Source organism: Schistocerca nitens, chromosome 2, assembly GCF_023898315.1.
Source record: "Schistocerca nitens isolate TAMUIC-IGC-003100 chromosome 2, iqSchNite1.1, whole genome shotgun sequence".
NCBI lineage: Eukaryota > Metazoa > Arthropoda > Insecta > Orthoptera > Acrididae > Schistocerca > Schistocerca nitens.
Genome location: NC_064615.1, coordinates 465,070,028 through 465,093,403, shown reverse-complemented (window position 1 = coordinate 465,093,403; position 23,376 = coordinate 465,070,028). Strand labels below are relative to the sequence as shown.

The 23,376-nt window shown below is 36.6% G+C and overlaps 1 protein-coding gene across 6 annotated transcripts in view; it reads left to right on the top strand.

Annotated features, from left to right (window-relative positions):
- Positions 1–23,376, top strand: part of LOC126236366 (E3 ubiquitin-protein ligase RNF13) — a 137,855-nt gene that overhangs the window by 88,275 nt on the left and 26,204 nt on the right. For all 6 annotated transcript variants that reach the window (XM_049945606.1, XM_049945605.1, XM_049945604.1 and 3 more), the window contains exons 5-6: positions 9,803–9,977; positions 19,786–19,988. In XM_049945606.1, coding sequence (XP_049801563.1) covers positions 9,803–9,977; positions 19,786–19,988 — 378 coding nt within the window. The remainder of the gene's footprint in view (positions 1–9,802; positions 9,978–19,785; positions 19,989–23,376) is intronic.

Sequence of the window (23,376 nt, the reverse complement as noted above, 5' to 3'; positions counted from 1 at the left end):
TAAAGACATGTTGTTAACAATATTGCCCTTTATTTTCAATCTTGATATTTGGTCAAGATGATCAATGAAGCCTGCATTGAACTTCTTTTTTAAGTGGTCTATAAACTCTTTTGCAGCATTTATTTCAGCCTGTAAATTGAGGGATGTGGTAAGGTTTCAAATGGCTTCTCTCTTCCTACATTGTGTGAGAAAATCAAAGTTGAAGTCACCACAGATTATGAAATCACTGTCTGTTTTAATTTTTGTTTAGCAATGACTCCAATTTATTTAAGAAAAGTTCAAAATATCGAGGTGGTGATTGGTAAATTGTAGCAATAATGAAGTTGAACTTTCTATTTCTTAGTCCTTTTCCTTATGTAAATTGCTACCCCACCCTGCTTGCAGTAGTAGGAAAACAAAAATAATGTAATTATTTTTGTATGTTAAATGAATTCAGGTCTAATCCATTGGTCATAAATGCATAATTCTGAGATATCCTTTAATTCCTTTGATACAAATGTTATTTACATCAATCTTACTACACAGGGATTGTATATCACGATGATAAATTTTTAGATTGCGTTTTTTCATAACTTGGTAGTTGGGTGTGTCATTTACAGCCATTGATATATCACTTTGGGTTCTTGGAAGACAACTTCTGTGTGTATGGTGCATATGATGTATCATTTTCAGCTGTAAAATTAATTTGTATGCTAACAGGAGTGGAATCCTTGGTTTAAAGAGAGACCCATCTTAGCTCTCGTAATGGTTTATCACTGAGGGGCCTTCATGGTCAATACCTGTTTACATAAGATTTGCTTCGACTTGAGGCGAGACTGGATCCATCTCCATGGACTTGTTGCCTACACAAATGCACCATGTAGTCAGTAATACAATCTCTTGATCTTGTACACACGACACATGCCTATGCTTTTCAGTACTTGTGTGTTGTCAGAAAGCACCTCTAAATTAACATTTGTGGACTTAAGCAAAGTGTGTCAAACATTCTCCAGTGTTGGGAAACAAAACAACTAGTTATTTAACAATAAGTTATTATCTACCAAACAGCCAGCTATATACTGTTGCAGGTGATGTTTTGCAATATATAAAACCCAAGGACAATCATAACAGAACATACATTACACATATAATTAAATAGCACCCTTTAATAATGGCACAACTTGACTGAAATATTGAGGTTGGACAAAACTATTGAAAACTGCAAGAAGTGCGTGCTTGAACATATTTGCAGATACTAGCTATGACAACTAGTTGTGCTGTTGTATTTGACCATGAATGAATGGCAGCTGTCCCCAACACATTGCAAGTGTCAGTCGTCGTCAGAACAGTGTTCTGTGTTGTTGTGAGTGTGTTATGTCAGAGCTAAGTGAGAACAGATGCAAATTGGTGATGCTAATATGGTGGGTGCTTCCATCATGAAGGTAGCTGACATTGTCAGTCTGGGGACAATCTGTAGTGTATGGTAATTGAAGAAAACTTCACAAGCCAAGATCACTGAAAGAGAATTTTTATTGGATAACTGGTTTTGACAGAGCTATGCTGTCATCATCGGATCTGCAAGAGGATGAACAGAAGTTGATAGGAAAATGTTTTACAATCATGATATTACAATTTGCTTGACTGTGATGTTACATAACCTATGGAATTATAACATAACTTATACTTTAAAATCTTTACAGTGTATTGTCCATCAGTGGTGCAAGTGGCTTCACATTGCATATGCACTTCCCACTACCATGAAGATTACTGTACATCTGCATGTCAAATAGAGAACTATTATGCACAAACACAAGCATAACTATATTGCACCAATTACAAGCATCAGCTGGCAGTTTGCATATAGTGCAGAGGTGCTGGATTGTTTGTTCCTTAGCTCTCCTGTGATTGTTTGTCACTGAGGGTCCTTCATGGCCGATACCTGTTCACATAAGATTTGCTTCAACATGAGGTCAGATTGGATATGTCTACTTGGAGGTCTTACAGTAGGGACTTTTTGCCTATATGTATAATGCACTACCTAGTCGGTAATACATTCTCTCGATCTTGTATACATGACACATGCCTATGCTTTTCAATACTTGTAATCTATTAATTTCACTTGAACATCAAGTGATATGTTCATATAATAAGTTTACTGCTGTATGATAAGCACAGGTGTTCTAAATAAATTAACACCCTTCTTTGTACGTGCTGTTTTATTTGTATATAAGATGTAAGTGAAGCGAAGAATCGTGTTTCTCTTGATTAAAACCATGTCATTGGATGACAAAGAATTCTTATAATTTTGAAAATATAATTTGTAATTCTCGGTTATTGATTTAGATATATAAAATGTATTAAACAGTTTTTGAGATCTTGTCAGGAAGGACAATATACTCCTTTTTCAACAAGAAATTATTAATAAAAATTGTTCTGTATTTTGGTGTATTGCTTAGATTTATATTATTTCGTACATAAATTTTAAGTACAAGTCAACATCATTTTAATTCCATTTGATGAGATAGATCATGATGATCAGTGTTCTGCCCATATCCCCATTGAGTTCCTAGAAACCGGATGATGTACTCATGGTTAAAATTATATAAAGTTGTTACTTTTTTAACGGTGAACTGTTTGTGTATAGCATTTTTTAAAAATATTGTCTAGCCATTATGGTAAGAAATTTGAAATACAACTGTGGACATTTGGATGTAAATTATAAACATGACACGCAAAAATACTGACATCCTGCCTGGAGAATTGTTTTTTAAATTCTTATCTACTTTTCATATATTGTGAGCCTACTTCCTGTTCTCAAAGGTACGTTATACATATCGTATCCTACAAAATTATCGAAGGTACATGCATTAATTATACATAAAATTTCTGCTTTTCTGTGAGTTGGATTGTACAATAATGTAAATGAAAACAGTCCTTAAAAATGTCATACCAATTACATGAAATTATGTCTATGTTTTAGGCTACATATAAGACGATAAACGAGTCAACCGCCATAGTGCCACGTGGTGGACGTACTTGGTGATCATTGTGTTTACACCTAAGGTCTGTCAGTTGCCAGCCGGTTGTGAATATGACCCCTTGTAACTGGCATAATATAGTTATGTTTACGTTTGTATGTAGTACTTTTATATTTGGCATACTGATGTATAGTGATATTTGTGGTAGTGGGAAGTAATATGCAATGTAAAGCCATTTGCAATACTGATGGACAGTATGTTGTAAAAATTTTATAGCATAAGGTGTGTTATCATTCTATAAGTTATGTAACTAGATAGTGTATCAGGCTGTAATATCATGGTCGTAAAATATTTTCCTTTCAACTTCTCTTCATCCTCTTGCAGATCCTATGATGACAGCATGAAACAAGTCATCCAATAAAGTACATTTTAGCAATCTTGCCTTTTGAATTTTTCTTCAGTTATGATTGAAGATGTATACCACTTATAGGAAAAGCAGAAAAATATCAACTGCTAAGTCAAAATGTGGACGAATGTGCATGTTGAGTGATAATGACAGATGTTCATTGAAGAGGATTGTGATGAAAAATAACATGACAACAGCTGCAAAAGTCACTGGAGAACTGAATGTTGCACTCGAGAACTCTGCCAGCACTAAAATAACACGAAGGGAGCTCCATAGTGGGGAATTGTGGGGCAAGCTGGAATTCCAAAGCCACACATCAGTGATGCAAATGCCTGTAACAGGAAAGTGTGGTGCCAAATCCGTAAAGCCTGGACTATGAGCAATGGAAGGAAGTCATTTGGTCAGATGAGTCTTGTTTCACACTACTTCCAAATTTTGGCCCAGTTTACATCCCAGGAGTGAAACACAGCAAGGGTTCGGTGATTATTTGGGCAGGCATATTGTGTTATTCTACGGGCTCCATGGTTACTCTGCAAATTTGCATTACTGCCCAGGATTATGTGACTATTTTGGCTGATCAGGTCCATCCCATGGTACGATGTTTAAGGTGATGCTGTGTTCCAAGGTGACAAAGCTGCTATTCACACAGCTCACATTATCCAGGACTGGTTTCGAAAGACACGGATGAGTTGTCACTCTCCCCTGGCCACCTCACTCACCAGATCAAAATATTATTGACTCGTTGTGGTCTACTTTGGAGAGAAGGGTGCATGATTGCTATCCACCTCCATCATTGTTACCTTAACTTGCCATTATTTTGCAGGAAGAATGGTATAAGATTCCTTTAAAAACCATACAGGGTCAGTATTTATCCATTCTGTGATAACTGGAAGCTGATTTGAATACCAAAGTGGTTCTTACACCGTATTAAGTGTGATTGTGTGTTGAGTTTTTGGTGTTTCTGTATTTTTGTCCACCCTGTGTGTATTTGTGGCATAAAAAGTAAAAGAAATTATGTTTTGCAAAGATGGGCCTCCAGCGGTACATTTTTATTCAGTTAGCACATTATCAGGGCAAGAAGCTAATTACTTGCAACAATCTGATTTCATTACTTATACAAAACATACTTGTAACTACACTTATTCGAAAGTGTTAAAGTTCAAGCACTCAAATAATAATAATAATAATAATAATAATAATAATAATAATACCCCGTGGAGGCCCGGGAAAAGAATAGGCCACCGGTATGTTCTGCCAGTCGTAAAAGGTGACGAAAAGAACAAACCACTAATAGGGCTAACCCCCCCTTTTAGTGTGATTAGTTGGTTCAGGACAAAACTAATGGAGCCTCGGACAAGTGCTGTCATGGTCGGGGACGATGCTTGAACCCTATGCCCGTCCACAATGGTAAAGACACTGCTAGCCACACGGAAAATGATTTAAATCCAAATAGAGGTGTTTAGCAGGACATGCTTCCTGCAACCACCCTAGAAGGAAAACAAAGACAGAGGATGAGATGGTCTGATGAAGTTAACCAACACCTCATGTTCTGTTATTACCAAGCAACAAACTTAGGAGCCAACACAACTGGATACAGATCACAAGTATACACAACATTTATTACCAGATACCCAGAATTAAAATTTTTAACAGAACAACGAATAGCTGATCAGATCCGTGTGATAATCAAAAATAACAGGATACCCCAGTCAGAATTAGAAAACATCAAACAACAAGTACAACAAATACTGGAACAAAATAATGTACAGTCAGAAAGAGAAGAAAATACAGTAATGGACTCAAACATCCCAGAGCAAACAAACAAAGAACAACAAGCATCAACTAAACAATCAGAGGAAAATGAAATCTTAAGACAGCCACCAAAACAAGCACAAATAGAACACGAAGTGACACACATGTTAGATATAGAAGAAAAATTTCAACTGACATATATAGAATACAAAGACACAAATACAGACATTAGACCATTCTTGCATAGACCACCAAATAACCCACAAGTCGAAACAACAACAACTATAAACACAATCATACACAACAAAATAAATGAAAATACAACTATGGAAGAGTTACAACTACTGGTTTATATAGGAGCACTCACTACACTAAATATACACGCTAGGCAGAGATTAGGACCAACCAACACACAGAAGAAACCCACAAAACCAGCATGGCAACACAGGCTACAGATCAGAATAGAAAAACTTAGAAAAGACATCGGACAGCTAACACAATTTATAAGAAATGAAATATCAGACAAAAAACGAAAAAGGTTGGGTAAAAATCTCACAACAAGAAGTGATAGAACAATTAGATGAAAAGAAGCAAAAATTACAAGCATTGGCCAAACGACTTAGAAGATACAAAAAAAGTTAAAATAGAAGGAAACAAAACCAAACATTCAACACAAACCAAAAGAGATTTTACCCGACAATAGATAACACACACATTAAAATAGACAATCCACCAAACATAACAGACATGGAACACTTCTGGAGCAACATATGGTCAAACCCGGTACAACATAACAGACATGCACGGTGGATACAAGCAGAAACAGACACATACAAGATGATACCACAAATGCCTGAAGTGGCAATTTTGCAACATGAAGTCACCCGAGCAATTAATTCTACACACAATTGGAAAGCCCCTGGAAAAGATAAAATAGCAAATTTCTGGCCAAAGACGTTCACCTCAACACATTCACATCTGACTAAATTATTTAACAGTTACATTGCAGACCCATACACATTCCCTGATACACTTACACATGGAATAACCTATCTGAAACCTAAAGATCAAGCAGACACAGCAAACCCAGCTAAATATCACCGCATAACTTGCCTGCCAACAATATACAAAATATTAACTTCAGTCATAACACAGAAATTAATGACACATACAACACAGAACAAAATTATAAATGAAGAACAAAATGGCTGTTGCAAAGGAGCACGAGGATGTAAAGAGCAACTGATAATAGATGCAGAAGTGACATATCAAGCTAAAACTAAACAAAGGTCGCTACACTAAGCATACATTGATTACCAAAAAGCTTTTGATAGTGTACCCCACTCATGGTTACTACAAATATTGGAAATATACAAAGTAGATCCTAAATTGATACAGTTCCTAAACATAGTAATGAAAAATTGGAAAACCACACTTAATATCCAAACAAATTCAAATGATATCATATCACAGCCAATACAAATTAAGCGTGGAATATACCAAGGGGACTCATTAAGTGCTTTCTGGTTCTGCCTTGCTCGGAACCCACTATCCAACATGCTAAACAATACAAATTATGGATACAATATTACTGGAACATACCAACACAAAATCACACATTTGCTATACATGGATGATCTAAAACTACTGGCAGCAACAAATCAACAACTCAACCAATTACTAAAGATAACAGAAGTATTCAGCAATGATATAAATATGGCTTTTGGAACAGACAAATGTAAGAAAAATAGCATAGTCAAGGGAAAACACACTAAACATGAAGATTACATGTTGGATAACCACAGGGACTGCATAGAAGCGATGGAAAAGACAGATGCCTATAAATATCTAGGATACAGACAAAAAATAGGAATAGATAATACAAATATTAAAGAAGAACTAAAAGAAAAATATAGACAAAGACTAACAAAAATACTGAAAACAGAATTGACAGCAAGAAACAAGACAAAAGCTATAAATACTTATGCTATACCAATATTGACCTACTCATTTGGAATAGTGAAATGGAGTAACACAGACCTAGAAGCACTCAATACACTTACACGATCACAATGTCACAAATATAGAATACATCACATACATTCAGCAACAGAAAGATTCACATTAAGCAGAAAGGAAGGAGGAAGGGGATTTATCGACATAAAAAACCTACATTATGGACAGGTAGACAATTTAAGAAAATTCTTTCTAGAACAAGCAGAAACTAGCAAAATACACAAAGCAATCACTCATATAAATACATCGGCTACACCACTGCAATTTCATAACCAATTCTACAACCCTTTAGATCACATAACATCAACAGATACGAAGAAAGTAAATTGGAAAAAGAAAACACTACATGGGAAGCACCCGTATCGTCTAACACAGCCACACATCGATCAAGACGCATCCAACACATGGCTAAGAAAAGGCAATATATACAGTGAGACGGAGGGATTCATGATTGCAATACAGGATCAAACAATAAACACCAGATATTACAGCAAGCATATTATTAAAGATCCCAATACCACAACAGATAAATGCAGACTTTGCAAACAACAAATAGAAACAGTAGATCACATCACAAGCGGATGTACAATACTAGCAAATACAGAATACCCCATAAGACATGACAATGTAGCAAAAATAATACATCATCAACTTGCCATACAACATAAACTAATAAAACAACATGTTCCCACATAAAAGTATGCACCACAAAATGTACTGGAGAATGATGAATACAAATTATACTGGAACAGAACCATTATAACAGATAAAACAACACCACATAACAAACCTGACATCATACTCACAAATAAAAAGAAGAAATTAACACAACTAATCGAAATATCCGTACCCAATACAACAAATATACAGAAGAAAACAGGAGAAAAAATTAAAAATACATCCAACTGGCTGAGGAAGTCAAGGACATGTGGCATCAGGATAAAGTTGACATTATACCAATTATACTATCAACTACAGGAGTCATACCACACAATATCCACCAGTACATCAATGCAATACAGCTACATCCAAACTTATATATACAACTACAGAAATCTGTAATTATTGATACATGTTCAATTACCCGAAAGTTCCTAAATGCAATGTAACATATACCGTACAGTTAAAAGGAAGTCACGCTTGATCAAGGTCCGCGTCACTTTCCATTTTTAACCAGACCTAAGGTCGAAGATAGGAAAGAATAAAATAATAATATAGGGATCTTGAAATAATTCATTCAGGGCAACAACAAGCTGTTTACTTGCTAGCTCATTGGTTATCATTATTTACTACGTGACGCTACTGCTTAAATTCAACAGCATCATTTGATTTAGTTAATTATCTGCCAAAACTATTCTCTTTTACTACCTTTGAATTTGGAGGCAATGGAACTGTTTTGATGCAAACACTCCTCTCATGTATATACCAATGGCATTGAGTGGTTTTCTGTTCAGATCCCTGTGTGCAAGTATAACTGTCTGACTACCGTGGCTCAGCCGAAGTGTAGTTCTGTGAAAGTACTTGCTCTCCTTCTATCAGCAATTTCTCATTGATCACTGGAGCAATGAAGCATTCCAAGAAACTGGAAAAAATACAAATTATCCCAACTTTCTAGAATGGTCATCGGACAGGTGTGTCAAGTGTAAGTTAACTTACTAATATAGAATGTGGAAAATGCCTATGCTCATCTTTTATGATCTTTCATGAGATGAAAGTTTTCTTTGTAGGAATCAAGATGGATCTTGCAAACAGTTATTTTGTGGAACTCAGCTTCCTCTGTTTGTTCATGTCTTCCAGATGGTAGAAGATATTGGAGGCCATGTTGATATTATGTCACTTAACTTCTTTGAGTATTCAGCACACTTTTAAACTTCCACCTAATGAATGTAATACCAGAAAACTTGTTGACCAATGCCGCTGAGTTGACTGAATAAGTTGACACTTGTCGCAGTGTAAAATAAGTTGACACTTGTCACAGTGTAAGAGCAAAATTAAAGGTTACAGTACAGTGATATGGTATGACAATTGGTTTCTCTGTACTGTTAGAAGTCTTGTCTGATCTCTCCACACCATTAATCCTATTCCATAAAATATTTTATATTACTATTGTACTTATAAATTGTCAATCTTGCGTAATTTTTCATTTATTTCTCTCCTTTTTCTGCTACTTTTCCTCTCCTCTCCCCTGCCCTCCGCCTAACCTGCAGCACTTCACTGTCCACCATCCCCACCATACTATCCCTCCCCCTCCCTGCTCCCACCCAGTTGCCACTCCCATCATGCACTGGTGCTGTTGCTTGCAGTGTGGTTTCAGTTGCCTGAGACTGCAGTCGTGTGCGTGAGTTGTGTTTGCGTGAGTGTGCGTGTGTGCGTATGTGTGTGTATTGTTGACGAAGGCCATGGTCCAAAAGCTTTAAGTGTGAAAGTCTTTTTGTTACGCTTATCTGTGACTCAGCATCTCCGCTGTATGGTGAGTAGCAACTTTCCTTGCCATAATATTGTTACATTCCATTCTACATTTTCCAATGTAGTTTTACTTCCTTAATTTTTTCTTAATTATTTGTAGACAATAGTGTATGTTAATATGCTGCTCTCTCTTAAGAGAACAGAAATAGTTTTCACTTTTACCTGAACCCTGTAACAGTGTGGTAGTTTCTGCTTTTCTTTACAGGTTGTTAGATGTATACGAAACAGACGTCGTGAGAGACGTCACAGGCTACCGGCATCATCTCTTCGTAAAATACCCACTGCAAAGTTTCAGAAAGGTGATCCATATGAAACCTGTGCCATCTGCCTGGAGGATTACATAGAGGGTGATAAGCTTCGCATTCTGCCCTGTTCACATGGTAATTTGGTATATTCTTTTACTTTGATATATTCTTTTACTTTGATATATTCTTTTACTTTGATATTTCTAATGTATCTGGTGCTCCTCCAGGATAACATATGTGAGGATAATGACCGTATCACATGCATTATGCTAGAATGATGGAATGTTAACACAAGCTGTAGAATGAAAGAACATAACTGCAGGAAATACTTCTTGCATGAAAATAATAGTAAATTTTTTAAGGTTTATTATAGTATTTCACATTCTTATAACATAATCAAGCTTGTAAGAGCATTATTTGCTGTGGTCTGCTGCAGTGGCAGAAAAGTAGCTACAAAGACGCTTCCTGACTTGTGGTTGCAATAGCCTGCAGAAAAGGAGAAATTAAGTACAGAAGTAGAAGAAGAAAGTAGATAGCTGCCAAAAGGATCAAAACATATTCATGCGCGTTCACAGGCCTAAATAGGTATCTTCACTGCCAAACAAGAAAGCATAGAAGTACTGGTGATAACCAGTGTGTAGTTTGATAAGAATGAAATAATATAGGAAGCAAGATATGTGGAATGAATCGTGGCAATCTTTCTGAATCTGTGGCAATTACCACAAAATGAGATGAGGTATTGGCCTATATCTCCAACAATGCTTAGCATCTAATTTCTTTTAAAAAAATGTGTTTGTACTGGAATAATGTTTTTTTTTTTTTTTCCACAGTGAACCACGGGCCTTCCCACGGTGGGGTGGGTCGCATGCTTCAGCAAATACATATAATCATGCCATCGGTGCAAACACATCAGAGGGGTACATGCATAGATGCCAGAGTAGCTGATATGGTTCTTTGAGAGAGGCAGAACATCCTAAATGGCCAGATCTGGCTTTGTAATTTTTTACACAGGACACTATATAATCATTGGTTTAAGAACCATGGTTTTTTACATGGAAAAATCTGGAGACATGCGAAAGTGTCAGATAGCTTATATAATGAGAAGACACTAATTTACACAGAGAACAATGTAATCATTGGTTTAAAAAGCACTCTTGTCTTCACCGGCCACACGTGGTCCATTGGGACCATACGACCACCGTGTCATCCTCAACTGAGGATGCAGATAGGAGGGGCGTGTGGTCAGCACATGGCTCTCCCAGTCATTATGATGGCTTTCTTTGACCAGAGCCACTACTAGTCAGTCAAGTAGCTCCTCAGTTGGCATCATGAGGCTGAGAGCACCCCGAAAACTGGCAACAGCGCATGGTGGCCCGGACAGTTACCCACCCAAGTGCCGCCCACGTCCGACAGTGCTTCACTTCGGTGATCTGATAGGAACCGGTGTACCCTCTGCAGCAAGGCCTTTGCATTGGTTTAAGAACCATGTTTTTTTTTACATGGGAAAAGCTGGAGACATTCGAAAGTTTCAGATAGATTATATAATGAAAAGACACTAACCATGAAATCAGATTTTAAGCTACCAAAAATTTCCGGTGCCAGAAGTGGACTTCGCCCGTAAGTTATATAAAGTGCAGATTAAAACTGCAGAAAGGTAGAATGATGAAATGGGACCTGGATTTATGAAAAGAAATGGTGGTTTTGGGAGTTTCAAAGGGGATGTGAGGCAACTGTAGATTGAAACAAGAAAAGGGAACACAATAGAAGGCAAGTGGGTAGGTTTGGGAGATGATGAAGTGGAGGCAGTGTGGGATGAAATAGGCAAAGAAAGAAGACCGAGAAAAAACTTTGAATAACCAATCAGATATTGCATGTGAGACTCACCAAAAGGCAGAAGCACTGCATCATTGATAGCTACACAAATAGCAGGTACAGAGCTTTGCTAGCTTTCGGAATACTTATCTGTTTCCAAGCTTATAGGGAAAACATTCACACATACTCACTCAAATGCACATGCCTGTGTCCCTACTTTGTGCTCAATCAACTGCCAGGTGTGTGTGTGTGTGTGTGTGTGTGTGTGTGTGTGTGTGTGTGTGTGTTTTCCCTACAAGCTTGAAAATGAAAATGTAAGTGCATTCCGATAGATAGCAAAGCTATGTACCATCTGTGTGTGTACTTATAGATGACGCAGCACTTATGCCTTTCGGTGAGTCACCTCCCGTATTCCTAAATAATTCATAATTCTCAACCAAAACTTTCTGTGCATTGTAGATATTGAATGTAATTGATGAAAAAACATAAAAATACAATAATTGAAGCAGGCAAAAAGGAATACCCTCAGTCTTCTAGGACCTTATAATAACCCAATTCCAAAGGAACAGCTATGAATATTACAGACAATGACTTTAATAAGTTATGGTTGCAATATATTGATGTTTATTATTCACGAAGAATGGAAAAACTGGTAGAAACTGATCTCGGGATTTATCAGTTTGCGTTCTGGAGAAATGTAGGAACGTGGGAGACAATACCCTATGACCTACCTTGGAAGGTACACAGATAAAATCCAATCTTACATTTATAACATTTTTAGATTTAGAGAAAGATTTTGACAATGTTGACTGGACTGCACCCTTTGAAATTCTGAAGGTAGCATGGGGTAAAACACAGTGAGCAAAATGTTGTGTACACCTTGTACAAAACGTAGACTGCAGTTATAATAGTTGCAGAACGTGAAAGGGAAGCAGTAATTCAGAAGGAACTGAGACTGGGTTGCAGCCCGTCCCCAGTGTTATTCAATGTGTTCAGTAAGCAAGCAGTAAAGGGAACTGGAGAAATTTGGGATGGAAATTAAAGTTAAAACTATTTAATCTGCTGGTGATACTGCAATTCTTCCAGAGACACCAAAGATTATAAGATGATTATCGACAAAAAATAGGGTTAATGGAATATACCGGAATTAAATAAGGCCATTTTAGGGGTAGATAAACTTTGCTTTTTTGGCAGGAAAGTAACTGCTGATGGCCAAAGCAGAAAGGATATAAAATGCAAACTTGCAGAAGATATGGAAGTGACACATGGATGATGAACACTGCAGAAAGAAGAGAACAAAAGCTTTTAAATTTTGGTGCCACAGAAGAATGCTGAAGATTATGTGGGTAGATTGGATATATAATGAAGGGGTGCTGAACTGAATTGTAGAGAAAGAAGTGTGTGGCATAACATGACTAAGTGAAGGAATCGATTCATGAGAGACATCCCACGGCATCAAAGACTTGTTAGTTTGATAATGGAGGGAAATGTAGAGAGTAAATTTTGGAAGAGGATTGAGACTTGACTAGAGTAAGCAGGTTTAAATAGATGTGGATTTGCTATAGATATACAGAGATGGAGAGGCTTATACACAGTGAGCTAGTGTGGAAAGCTGCATAAAACTAGATATCACACTTATTGGATTCGATTCAGCACGTGTAGATCAAAAGCTGTGATCCAAATCCATATATTCTTCTCTTTTCACAGCTATAATCTGTGGTGAATGAAATCATCCTTTTTAAGGCTTCCACAAAGTTATACTGTTATAAAATAGTTGTTAATAGATTTTTTTTTGTTGTGACAGCTGTTAACTTAGATGTTGATTAGTAAGTGGTAAATGTCATTGCTGTTTCTACGGACATTGAAATGTTTTCACCTGCAGCCATGCATCAGAAAAGAAAGTCATTTCACTTAGTGTTCCTTACCCTACTTTTTCCAATAAAAAAATCCAAAATGTGTTGAGAATGTATTGAAATTGAAGATATTAACTGTTCAAACTCTTCACATCTTGACATCTTGTGTTTGTTGATTGTTTTGCTGGTCAGTTGTTCGCCCATTGTCAAATGAATAATGAGAATGAGAACAGTGATAACTTGACAGAACACTTACGTGTCACACCAAGCAAGGGATTGGAAGCAGTAGGTTTTCTGGGCATCATTGACTACATGCAATTTTCACATAATCTGTTCATACTTTTGTTTCACAACTTATGAGTTTCTTCATGATGCGGCATATGTTGATGATGGTATTTTAATCAGACTTTCGTGTGTGTGTGTGTGTGTGTGTGTGTGTGTGTGTGTGTGTGTGTGTGTGTGTGTGTGTACCCACACACATTTTTAAATGGTTGAAATGAATTCGCTTATGTTTCATTATAATTTTTTTCCGGTGACAGTATTTCTGCACCTATATGGCTGCTAGTGATGAACTATATTACAGCACAAATCATACTATTAAAAGTACCTGAAAATGCTTTCCTTGCAACAAAATAGATTACAATAAAGTGATTAAATTAGTATTTGTGAAAGCCTTTATTAGACTACCCCATCGAGAAGCTCTTATAATAACAGTACCACTTGCAAGAATACTATTTTGAAATATTTTAGATAAAAATGAAAATTGTTACTGAAAAGAAATTTGAATGGTTTTCTTGATATTAACAATTTTAGCACCTAGTGATAAAAAAAATACAGTCTTGGAAACTATGCTTCAGGAAGCATGTGAACTACAAAGTGAAAGTTAACAAGTACATTTTTGTGAAAAATCTTAATTCAGAATAAGAAACACAGATCAGGGTTCTTAGATAAGAGAGAAATGGCTACTTACCTAGTGTCGCAACAGAAATCACCTGACTAAGACTGATGTAAATGGAAAAAAAATCTTTCAGAATTTTGGAAAGTGAGATGGAGTAAATAAGGAAAAATGGAGGTGGAAAAGTAACTCTGAAGCCTGGGTTACCAAATGCATAAAATTGCTCTGTGACAACAATGATTCAAGTTGTAAGCCATTAGTGTTTCATTCAACATAATGAATTCGTTCCAGAAAGCTAAAAGAAAGATGACTTCGCAATAACACCAAAAGCTTTGTCTTGTATCTTATAAAACAAAGCCAAGTGGAATGTGACATGGCATCAGTGAAACCTGAAATAGTTAATGACAAAGAACTTAAGTTTTAATTTGGAACATGTTTCATATTTTTAAGATTAAATGTGTTTGTTTGGTCAAGTGCAAGGAATTTCAGTGTTGTTTGTGAATATCCTGAACAGCAGTACATCATGTACAACAATAATCTAAGATTTTTAATTACTGCCACTATGAGCTGTGTACAAAGTGAATGGCCTGCTCTCTGTGTAGCAAAGGGCTGAGAGATAAGCAGTGAGCAGCACCGTGTCTCTTGAAAACACTACAAATGTACTCTGGAGATAGAGATCAAGGGGAACTGGCCAAACCATGTGATTCTTTTATTTGCTATTCAGTACTTTTGTGTATGTGATGAGTCCGTGTGGCTGAGTATTATCAAAAAAGGTAAAGCAGTCATCAACCCAAAGACTTGTTTGAACACCACAGTGCTGTACTACGCATGGAGATTTTTTGGCTAAGACTCACTATCAGGGGTGAGCACAGACATACAATCTAGTGAACCCGAGACTTACTTTTGGATGTTACAAAAAACTTGAGATTGAATCATAACTTTATAATACATATGTTTCACAATCATAGCATCATCATTGAAGGAGACATTAATTACCCAACAATTAATGGGGACACTTACAGTTTCGCAGTTTTGTTAGTGCTGGGCATGACAAGACAATCTTCAAAATATTACTTAATACACTTACTGAAAGCTACTTTGAACATATAGTTCAGACTCTCACATATGATGGAAATATATTAAATTCAATAGCAACATAAAGACCCAAGCCCTTAGAGGATATCCACCCTGAAACTGGCATCAGTGATCATGACGCATGTGTGGCAACAATGTTTACACATGATTAAAATTTCTTTTGGTTCTGTGTGAGTTATTTTGATAAGGTTATCCTATGGTAGTTGTTGATAATTTCAAACACTGTGCTTTTGACAGCCAAATGCCTGTCATTTATCATCGTTCTTTCTTTCTACAGCCCTATGCTTTCCTTTATTCCTGTTGTGTGGCACTCATATTGATTTGTTTGACCCATAGGAAAGTATTACAGAAATCCTGAAAAACATGAACTGGTAGGTGCCTGAAATAGACATCAACTGTCCCCTGAAAACTTACAAAACTTCAAGAACCATTATTAAATTTGAATCTGGAAATGTACTAGAGCCTCCTATTTCTCACTCTCATAGAGGCCACAATGTGAAGATTAGCCCAATTATTTTGCAAACTGAGGCATTTAAGCAATCATTCTTCCTGTGCCCCGTACTTCAATGGAATGAGAAGCAGTCCTTATATGTGGTGCAATGATAAGATCATCCTGCCAGTCACTTACCAGTGGTTTGCAAGTATAGATGTAGGTGGTCTTGTTGCCAGTAGTATGACCTTGCCTTTTTTGGACTGAAAATTGATTTCCACAGCCAGTTATTGGGTGTACCTACAGTTTATGGTGACCTCTAAACCATGGAGCTACTTTACATTTTTCACATTAACAAATCATTGCCAGAGGTGCATGATGAATGACAGATGAAATCATAGAACAGACTAGGGACTGAAATCATAGACACATACATTTGTAGTTCTACATTGTGATGGACATAGAGCTCTGTGCATGTACCTAAAGATATGACACCCAGCAAAGAGACATTGCCTTGTCTAAAGGCATCTCTTTCACATGTGTTTGGTGAATTATAATTGTTAATCAAGATACAAATGTCACTCTGCTTGCATTTAGGCTCGCCTGTGAATTGGATATTCGTGCACTTATTAGTATTCTTGTGTACATGTTGGTGTTAGGTGTGAGCACCATTTAATATAACTATTAAAATAACACTGTTACTGAGTCATACTTACTGAGCAAATAATACATTCCATTCACCAACCAAAAAGCAGGTTTTTTTCTGTTCACCGTACCGTGTTTTTGGATAGCAGTGACAAAACTACACAATTTACATTAGGCTGAAAGCAAATTATACATTCCATTCACCAACCAAAAAACAGGTTTTTTTTTCTATTCACCTTGTTTTTGTATAGCAGTGACAAAACTACACAGTTTACATTAGGATAATTTTCTTGATGTTAAAATTTCAGTATCCCAAACGAAGCAATGTGCCTTGTCTCTGTAATAGGCAGCCTCATAGTTCCATCTAACAAGATGTTACTCATGGGTAGCTCCTTGAAGTCAAGGTGTTATTTGTGAGCTTGTAGTGTATTTGTTCATGTGGACTATTCCATCACAGCCTTCCCTGAGGCAGCCGTGAATCATTAATAGTTCCACCTGTGCAAGGTGTAACTCACAGCTGGCATGTGGAATGTATTTGTTGCTATGGAAACAGTTGATGGGGACTAGTGGGGTCAGGAGCTGTTGATTACATAGTTGTTCTGTTGCGCAATCATTGCAAATGTGATGTGCTAAGGGAAAGTAAAGTGTAGAAATTTTACTTTCAGTTTTGTGTGTAGTGGCATGTGGTTTTTGAATAAATCTAGTTATTTGTTGGGAATTTTTCTTCTTAGTGATGAAAGAAATAAAATTGCATGATGCTGTATTTATGGTCAAACATTATATTTGAAAAGAACTTTGAGTAACCTGAAAAAACATCTAGAGTGAAAGCATCCATCAATAAATTTATTAATTCACACATGAAGCGCCTAAGTAATGCGATGTGTTTTACTGGTTTCAATGCAATTTGTGGCCTACACGGAATCTATTAAATAATTAATAGGTCTCTGGAACCTATTGTGTGGCTAGAACTGAAACATTGAAACCTGTTACTCGTAACTAACAATTTAGCCCAACCCTAGCCAGTGTGGTTTTGCGAATAGTCCCTCCTGTGACTTGTGGTGAACAGAGTGTAAGTGGTGGTTACCTCACATATACCTCACATACATACCACATTTATGAAGCCTTCTTTGCATAGTATTCAGTTAGTGAACTGCCTGCCATTACTGAAGTATCTACACAGTTAATGAGACTCTATTCGTAATGAGTTTACAGTTCTATTGCTTTGGGTGCATAACAGCAATATGTGTGTCTGGCATAACAGATTCATTGGACACAGTCATCTGGAGGGGAGTTTTGTTTAGGAAAGCTTATTATTTTTGTCCATATTAACTTAATCAATAAATATGTTTGAAATTTCTACCTCAAGCAGACAAATTTCTCGATTCTTCTTCTCTTCACCCATAAAAGTTTTGATGATGATCCACTGTCAGTGATATCCCTATCTTTTAAACACCAAATTTGGTTGGTAATGTTGCTGTTTGTCTTCTGCAGTGTTGGCAGTATCGGCTGTTGCAAAGACAGACAGCAACATGAACAACAAAATGTGGTGTTAACACTTTCAATACTGAATCCGAGCATATCACAGTGCACCAGTGTAGTTCAGGCCTCAATTTTATTGATGCATGAGCCACCAGTCACTCGAAACCTGGATTTATTTCATATGAGAACAATATACGGACATCTTGCTACCTGTTCCTTGACAGATGCTGCCTTCTGTTGTCAATTTCTGGAATTATTTCGAAAGAAGCATTAGCAAACAGAGCAGCTTCTATTGCAATGGTTGAGCCAGTAAGTAACTGCACTTATGTAATTTTGTGCATTTACTCATTACATTCTGCAGTTTTCTGTAATTCTGCAATGAATATGTCATGTTTGTTGAGTGAGCAAGAAATTTTGGAAGCTCAAAAGGATGAAATTGCCTAATAACTCGGTGCATACTTGTTTTTGGAGGGATATTTATGGTTTTTGCCATCATTATTTTGAAATTTATGATCTATCTAAGAACGAAAGTAAAAACCAAAAATAAATCGTGAGCTTGGTCCTTTTTTAGTATGTGTTGCTCTTGAAGATACCTCAGTTGCAGATATGCCAGGTACACTTTAAATAATGGCATAAATGGCCAATCTTCTTGGCCCATTATTTCTCTGAGTGGCTAGTCTTCAAACTGCTAATTAAAGCAAAGCAAAGGGAAACCCACTGATGATGGTGTAGCAGCATCAAAACGTGTATAGGCAAAGAGCAAATCAGAAACAGGATCTTCAGAACATATTTATCTTTGGACAAACTTTCTTAATGTCAACCTGTAGTTTAAATTTGTGCCACAATGTACACACAACAGAAAGCCAAGTGCTTAACCACCCTGAGCTGTCTAAATTAAATCTGCCACCAATATCCGGTGACCTACAAAAAACATTTTTATCTGCCCAGAGAAATTGCTGAATGTTATATTTTTTAATTAGTTGTTTGTGTGGAATAGTAGTATGTGACTTGTATGAGATTAATCTGAACCTGACTGTGAATTTCTATGATCCAGATCACAACTTGAATTAGTGCTGACCCAATGTTCCACATTGACTGATCCAAAAGAATTTACTCATTTCATATTAGGCCTATGCGGATTGGGGGAAGAGGAGTGTCACTTTCGCAGCCATAATGGTGTGCATGTGAATTGATTAATATAATTATCACTAATATCAGATGATAGTAGTACTGTATTGAAATTATGCAATATTTTAATCACCATTTGAAGCATAATACTGTGATATTTACTTGCGGGTATGTGAAAAGTTTTGGCTTGTATAAATAAATATTTAATTTTGCTGTTATGCTGAAAAGATCTTTAAATTTTAAACAAATTGCTTATGGTACCACAAAAATTGGGTGTCTTGGGGGGGGGGGGGGGGGGAGGAGGGGAGATACTTATGGTGAGTAAGGCATCTAGAATATGCAATCCTTATATCTTAGATTGCACTAATTGTGTTGTGGAAAAGAGGCATTTTAAGAAACCAATCTTCCTGCTCTCCATACACGAGTTGAACAAGAAGACAGGAAGAGACTACAACATGGTACAATCGGAAGTACACTCTACCACTCACTTTTCAATGATTTGCAGATTATAGAAATAGAAGTAGATGTAGATTTTGCAGTTTATTTTAAACTTGGCTACTATCTGATGGTGTAAGAAATGCTGTACAGAACTTATATATTTTTCAGCATACCACAGCAAGTGCATAGACCCATGGTTAACACGGAACAGAAGAGTGTGCCCAGTTTGTAAAAGACGTGTATTTGCTCATGATGAGCATTTGTCTGAGACAGAAAGCGACACAGACACCGATGATACCACACCTCTTCTTCGCCAGCCCTCTCATGTCACTCAAGGTGGAACCTTCACACCAGCATCATCTGATGTTGGGGTATGTGCTGTAACCGTCATATAATAATATAGTTAAACAAATGACAGTGAATGAAATAGTTTTACCATGTGATTTGACAAGGATATACGGCATAAAACATAATAAGCTGCTGAATATTAGAAACTTGCTCAAAATAAATTATAACATATGTTAAACCCAATAACTTCTTAGCTATTAAAGTAAGATTTTTTTCTTTGCCTGTCAGAATTGATATGGACGACGCCATTTCCACAGAGCATTTTTTTTTTTTTTCAGTAAATGCTGTTTATAAAACAGATGCACTCAAGTAATAAAGATTCTATGTGTCTAGTAGGAAGCTGCATGCAACTCGCTGCTCTTATTTAAGAAATCAAAGTAAAGTACAGTAATAGTTGGGCAAATAACTTCAGTTAATGAATGCACTCACATGCACCAGATCTCGAGATCCCTTTTTACATCTCTTTTCTTGGATCAGAAATAAACAAACTTCAAATGGCAAAAATCAAATGTAACTTCATAAATCAAGAAAATAAGATTAATTTTATATGTAAGATTAAGAACCATACAAAATTAAACTTAATAAACATGACTGAAGTGATGTAGATGGAATATGAGACATCTTTCCTAATGGGTTTATCTCATTTTGCACACTGAAAGAAACTGATATATTTGAATTCTGAAGAGAAAATGGTTCATAAACCATTGAAATATACTATCAAAAAGAAATCATATAAATAAAATTATATTCAAATTTCATATTATACCTTCACCATCTTAATGAAGGCGTGTACTAAAATTTTTCTTGAAGTTAAATTTGAGATATCATAATAATACAAGATCCCACAATTGATTCACCACTCATAGTGCCAGTTTCACTTCTAGAAACAGTGTGGATCACGCAAAGTGTCATTTGCGAATTTTTGCTTATCGTGTCTATTGTTGCAAATATTTGTCCTTTCAATCTGGTTTTCAACTTTGGAAATAAAAATAAGTCTACCGGGGCCAGGTCTGAAGAGTACTGAGGAAGGGCAGCACAGTGATGTTTGTTTTTGTGCAGTAGTTCCACATCAACACGGATGAATGTGTGGGTACATTACCGTGATGCGAGAATCGTGAATTGTCTTGCCTCATTTCAATACATTTCCTTCCAACATTTTCTCACAGGCGTCGCAACACATTCTGATAGTGCCATTTATTAACAGTGTGTCCTGTGGCACGGATTCGTGTTGAGCTAATCCCTCAAAGTCAGAGAAAACTATCAGCATGGCTTTGACATTTGACCTGACCGCATGAGCTTGATTTGGTCTTGGAGAACCTTTTCCACCCATTGTGAAGATTGAACCTTGGTGTCAACATCATAAACATAGAGCCATGTGTCTCACCAGTTACGATTCTCTTAAGGAACATCTCATTCTCATTTGCACAATCTTAAAGCTCTTCTCAGATTGTGAGGCGAAGGTCTTTCTGGTCTTGACTTATGAGCCGTGGGACGAACTTGGCATCAACGCAATGCCGTATCAGGACTTCGCGAAATGATCCAACTGAAATGTTACACTCTTCTGTGGTCTCTTGAACAATCAGTTTTCGATTGGCATGCACAATTTTGTTGACATTCCTGACATGAGTGTCATCGGTAGATATCGAATGGTGTAATTGCATCTCTGTACAGGATGCCTGGAAGTGCTGTAACAAAATTCTTTTTATCCAAATTTCATCGTTTATTAGAAAGACTTCAGAAAGACAGAAAGAAAAAAATTGTAATTGCAGCAGACTTTACATATTAAAGAATAATGATGACACTGGAAATTTTTGAGACTTAATTCAGAAATTTGCTTCTAATTTAAATTTCACTGAATGTACAAGAAGAAATAGCTGCTCTGAAACATGTATTGACAATATTCTGACAAATTATCAGTTTGAGGCTGGAAGTAAGTTCTGTTTGGATTTAGGCATATCAGATCGTTCAGCACTGCTCTCAGAGGGAAACCAAAATATGTGAAAACATGTTTTAAAAGGAACTTTAGCAAAGAGAATTTAAATATGTTTTCTAACAAACTGAGAACTATAAACTGGTGTGTCAAGTGAAAAAAAAATTCAAAACATTCCTAGATGTTTTCAACGAAACTTTTACCCCTCGAGCCTGGCGACAAAGAGTGGCCAATAAAATAAATTGGATTACACCAGGAATAAAATTTTCTAGTGCCAGGAAAATACTGCTTCACAATGAGTTAAAACCGTTTTTTTTTTTTAAGTGCTGACTTTGTGGAGTATGTAAAGAGATATAAGAAGACATTCAAAAAAGATGTACAGGCAGTAAAAAGGAGGCTAAAAACCTGTATATTAGTAAACATGAAAATAAATCAAAGGCAATTTTGAGTGTTGTCAAATCTGAGTTGGGAGTAAAGAACAAGTGCCAAGAAATTGTCCAAATTAAAATTAAAAATGATATAATTATAGATCCTTTTCAAATGTCAAACTGTTTCAATGATTTTTTTTCATAAATGTGGCAAAATAAGGAATAGATATCACAGCCCACCAGGACAAGGTAGATGTCGACTTTGTAAATATAAAACAAAATGCAAGCCTTAAAACATTCAAAAGAATTATCCCAAAAGATGTAAAAGATGCTATAGTGTCTTTAAAAAACAAGAAATCAGCTGGGTAGGATGGAATTCCAACCACTGTAGTCAAGGCTGTTTATAACATCATTTCTCATCCATTGGTTAAAATTACACTACTGGTCATTAAAATTGCTACACTAAGAATAAATGCAGATGATAAACGGGTATTCATTGGTATTATACTAGAACTGACATGTGATTGCATTTTCATGCAATTTGGGTGCATAGATCCTGAGAAATCAGTACCCAGAACAACCACCTCTGGCTGTAATAACGGCCTTGATACACCTGGGCATTGAGTCAAACAGAGCTTGGATGGCGTGTACAGGTACAGCTGACCATGCAGCTTCAACACGATACCACAGTATATCAAGAGTAGTGACTGGCGTATTATGATGAGCCAGTTGCTCGGCCACCATTGACCAGACGTTTTCAATTGATGAGAGATCTGGAGAATGTGCTGGCCAGGGCAGCAGTCGAACATTTTCTGTATGCAGAAAGGCCCGTACAGGATCTGCAACATGCGGTTGTGCATTATCCTGCTGAAATGTAGGGTTTCGCAAGGGTCGAATGAAGGGTACAGCCACAGGTCGTAACACATCTGAAATGTAACATCCACTGTTTAAAGTGCCGTCAATGCGAACAAGAGGTGACTGAGACATGTAACTAATGGCATCCCATACCATCACGCTGGGTGATATGCCAGTGTGGCGATGATGAATACACACTTCCAATGTGCGTTCACCATGATGTCGCCAAACACTGATGCGACCATCATGATGCTGTAA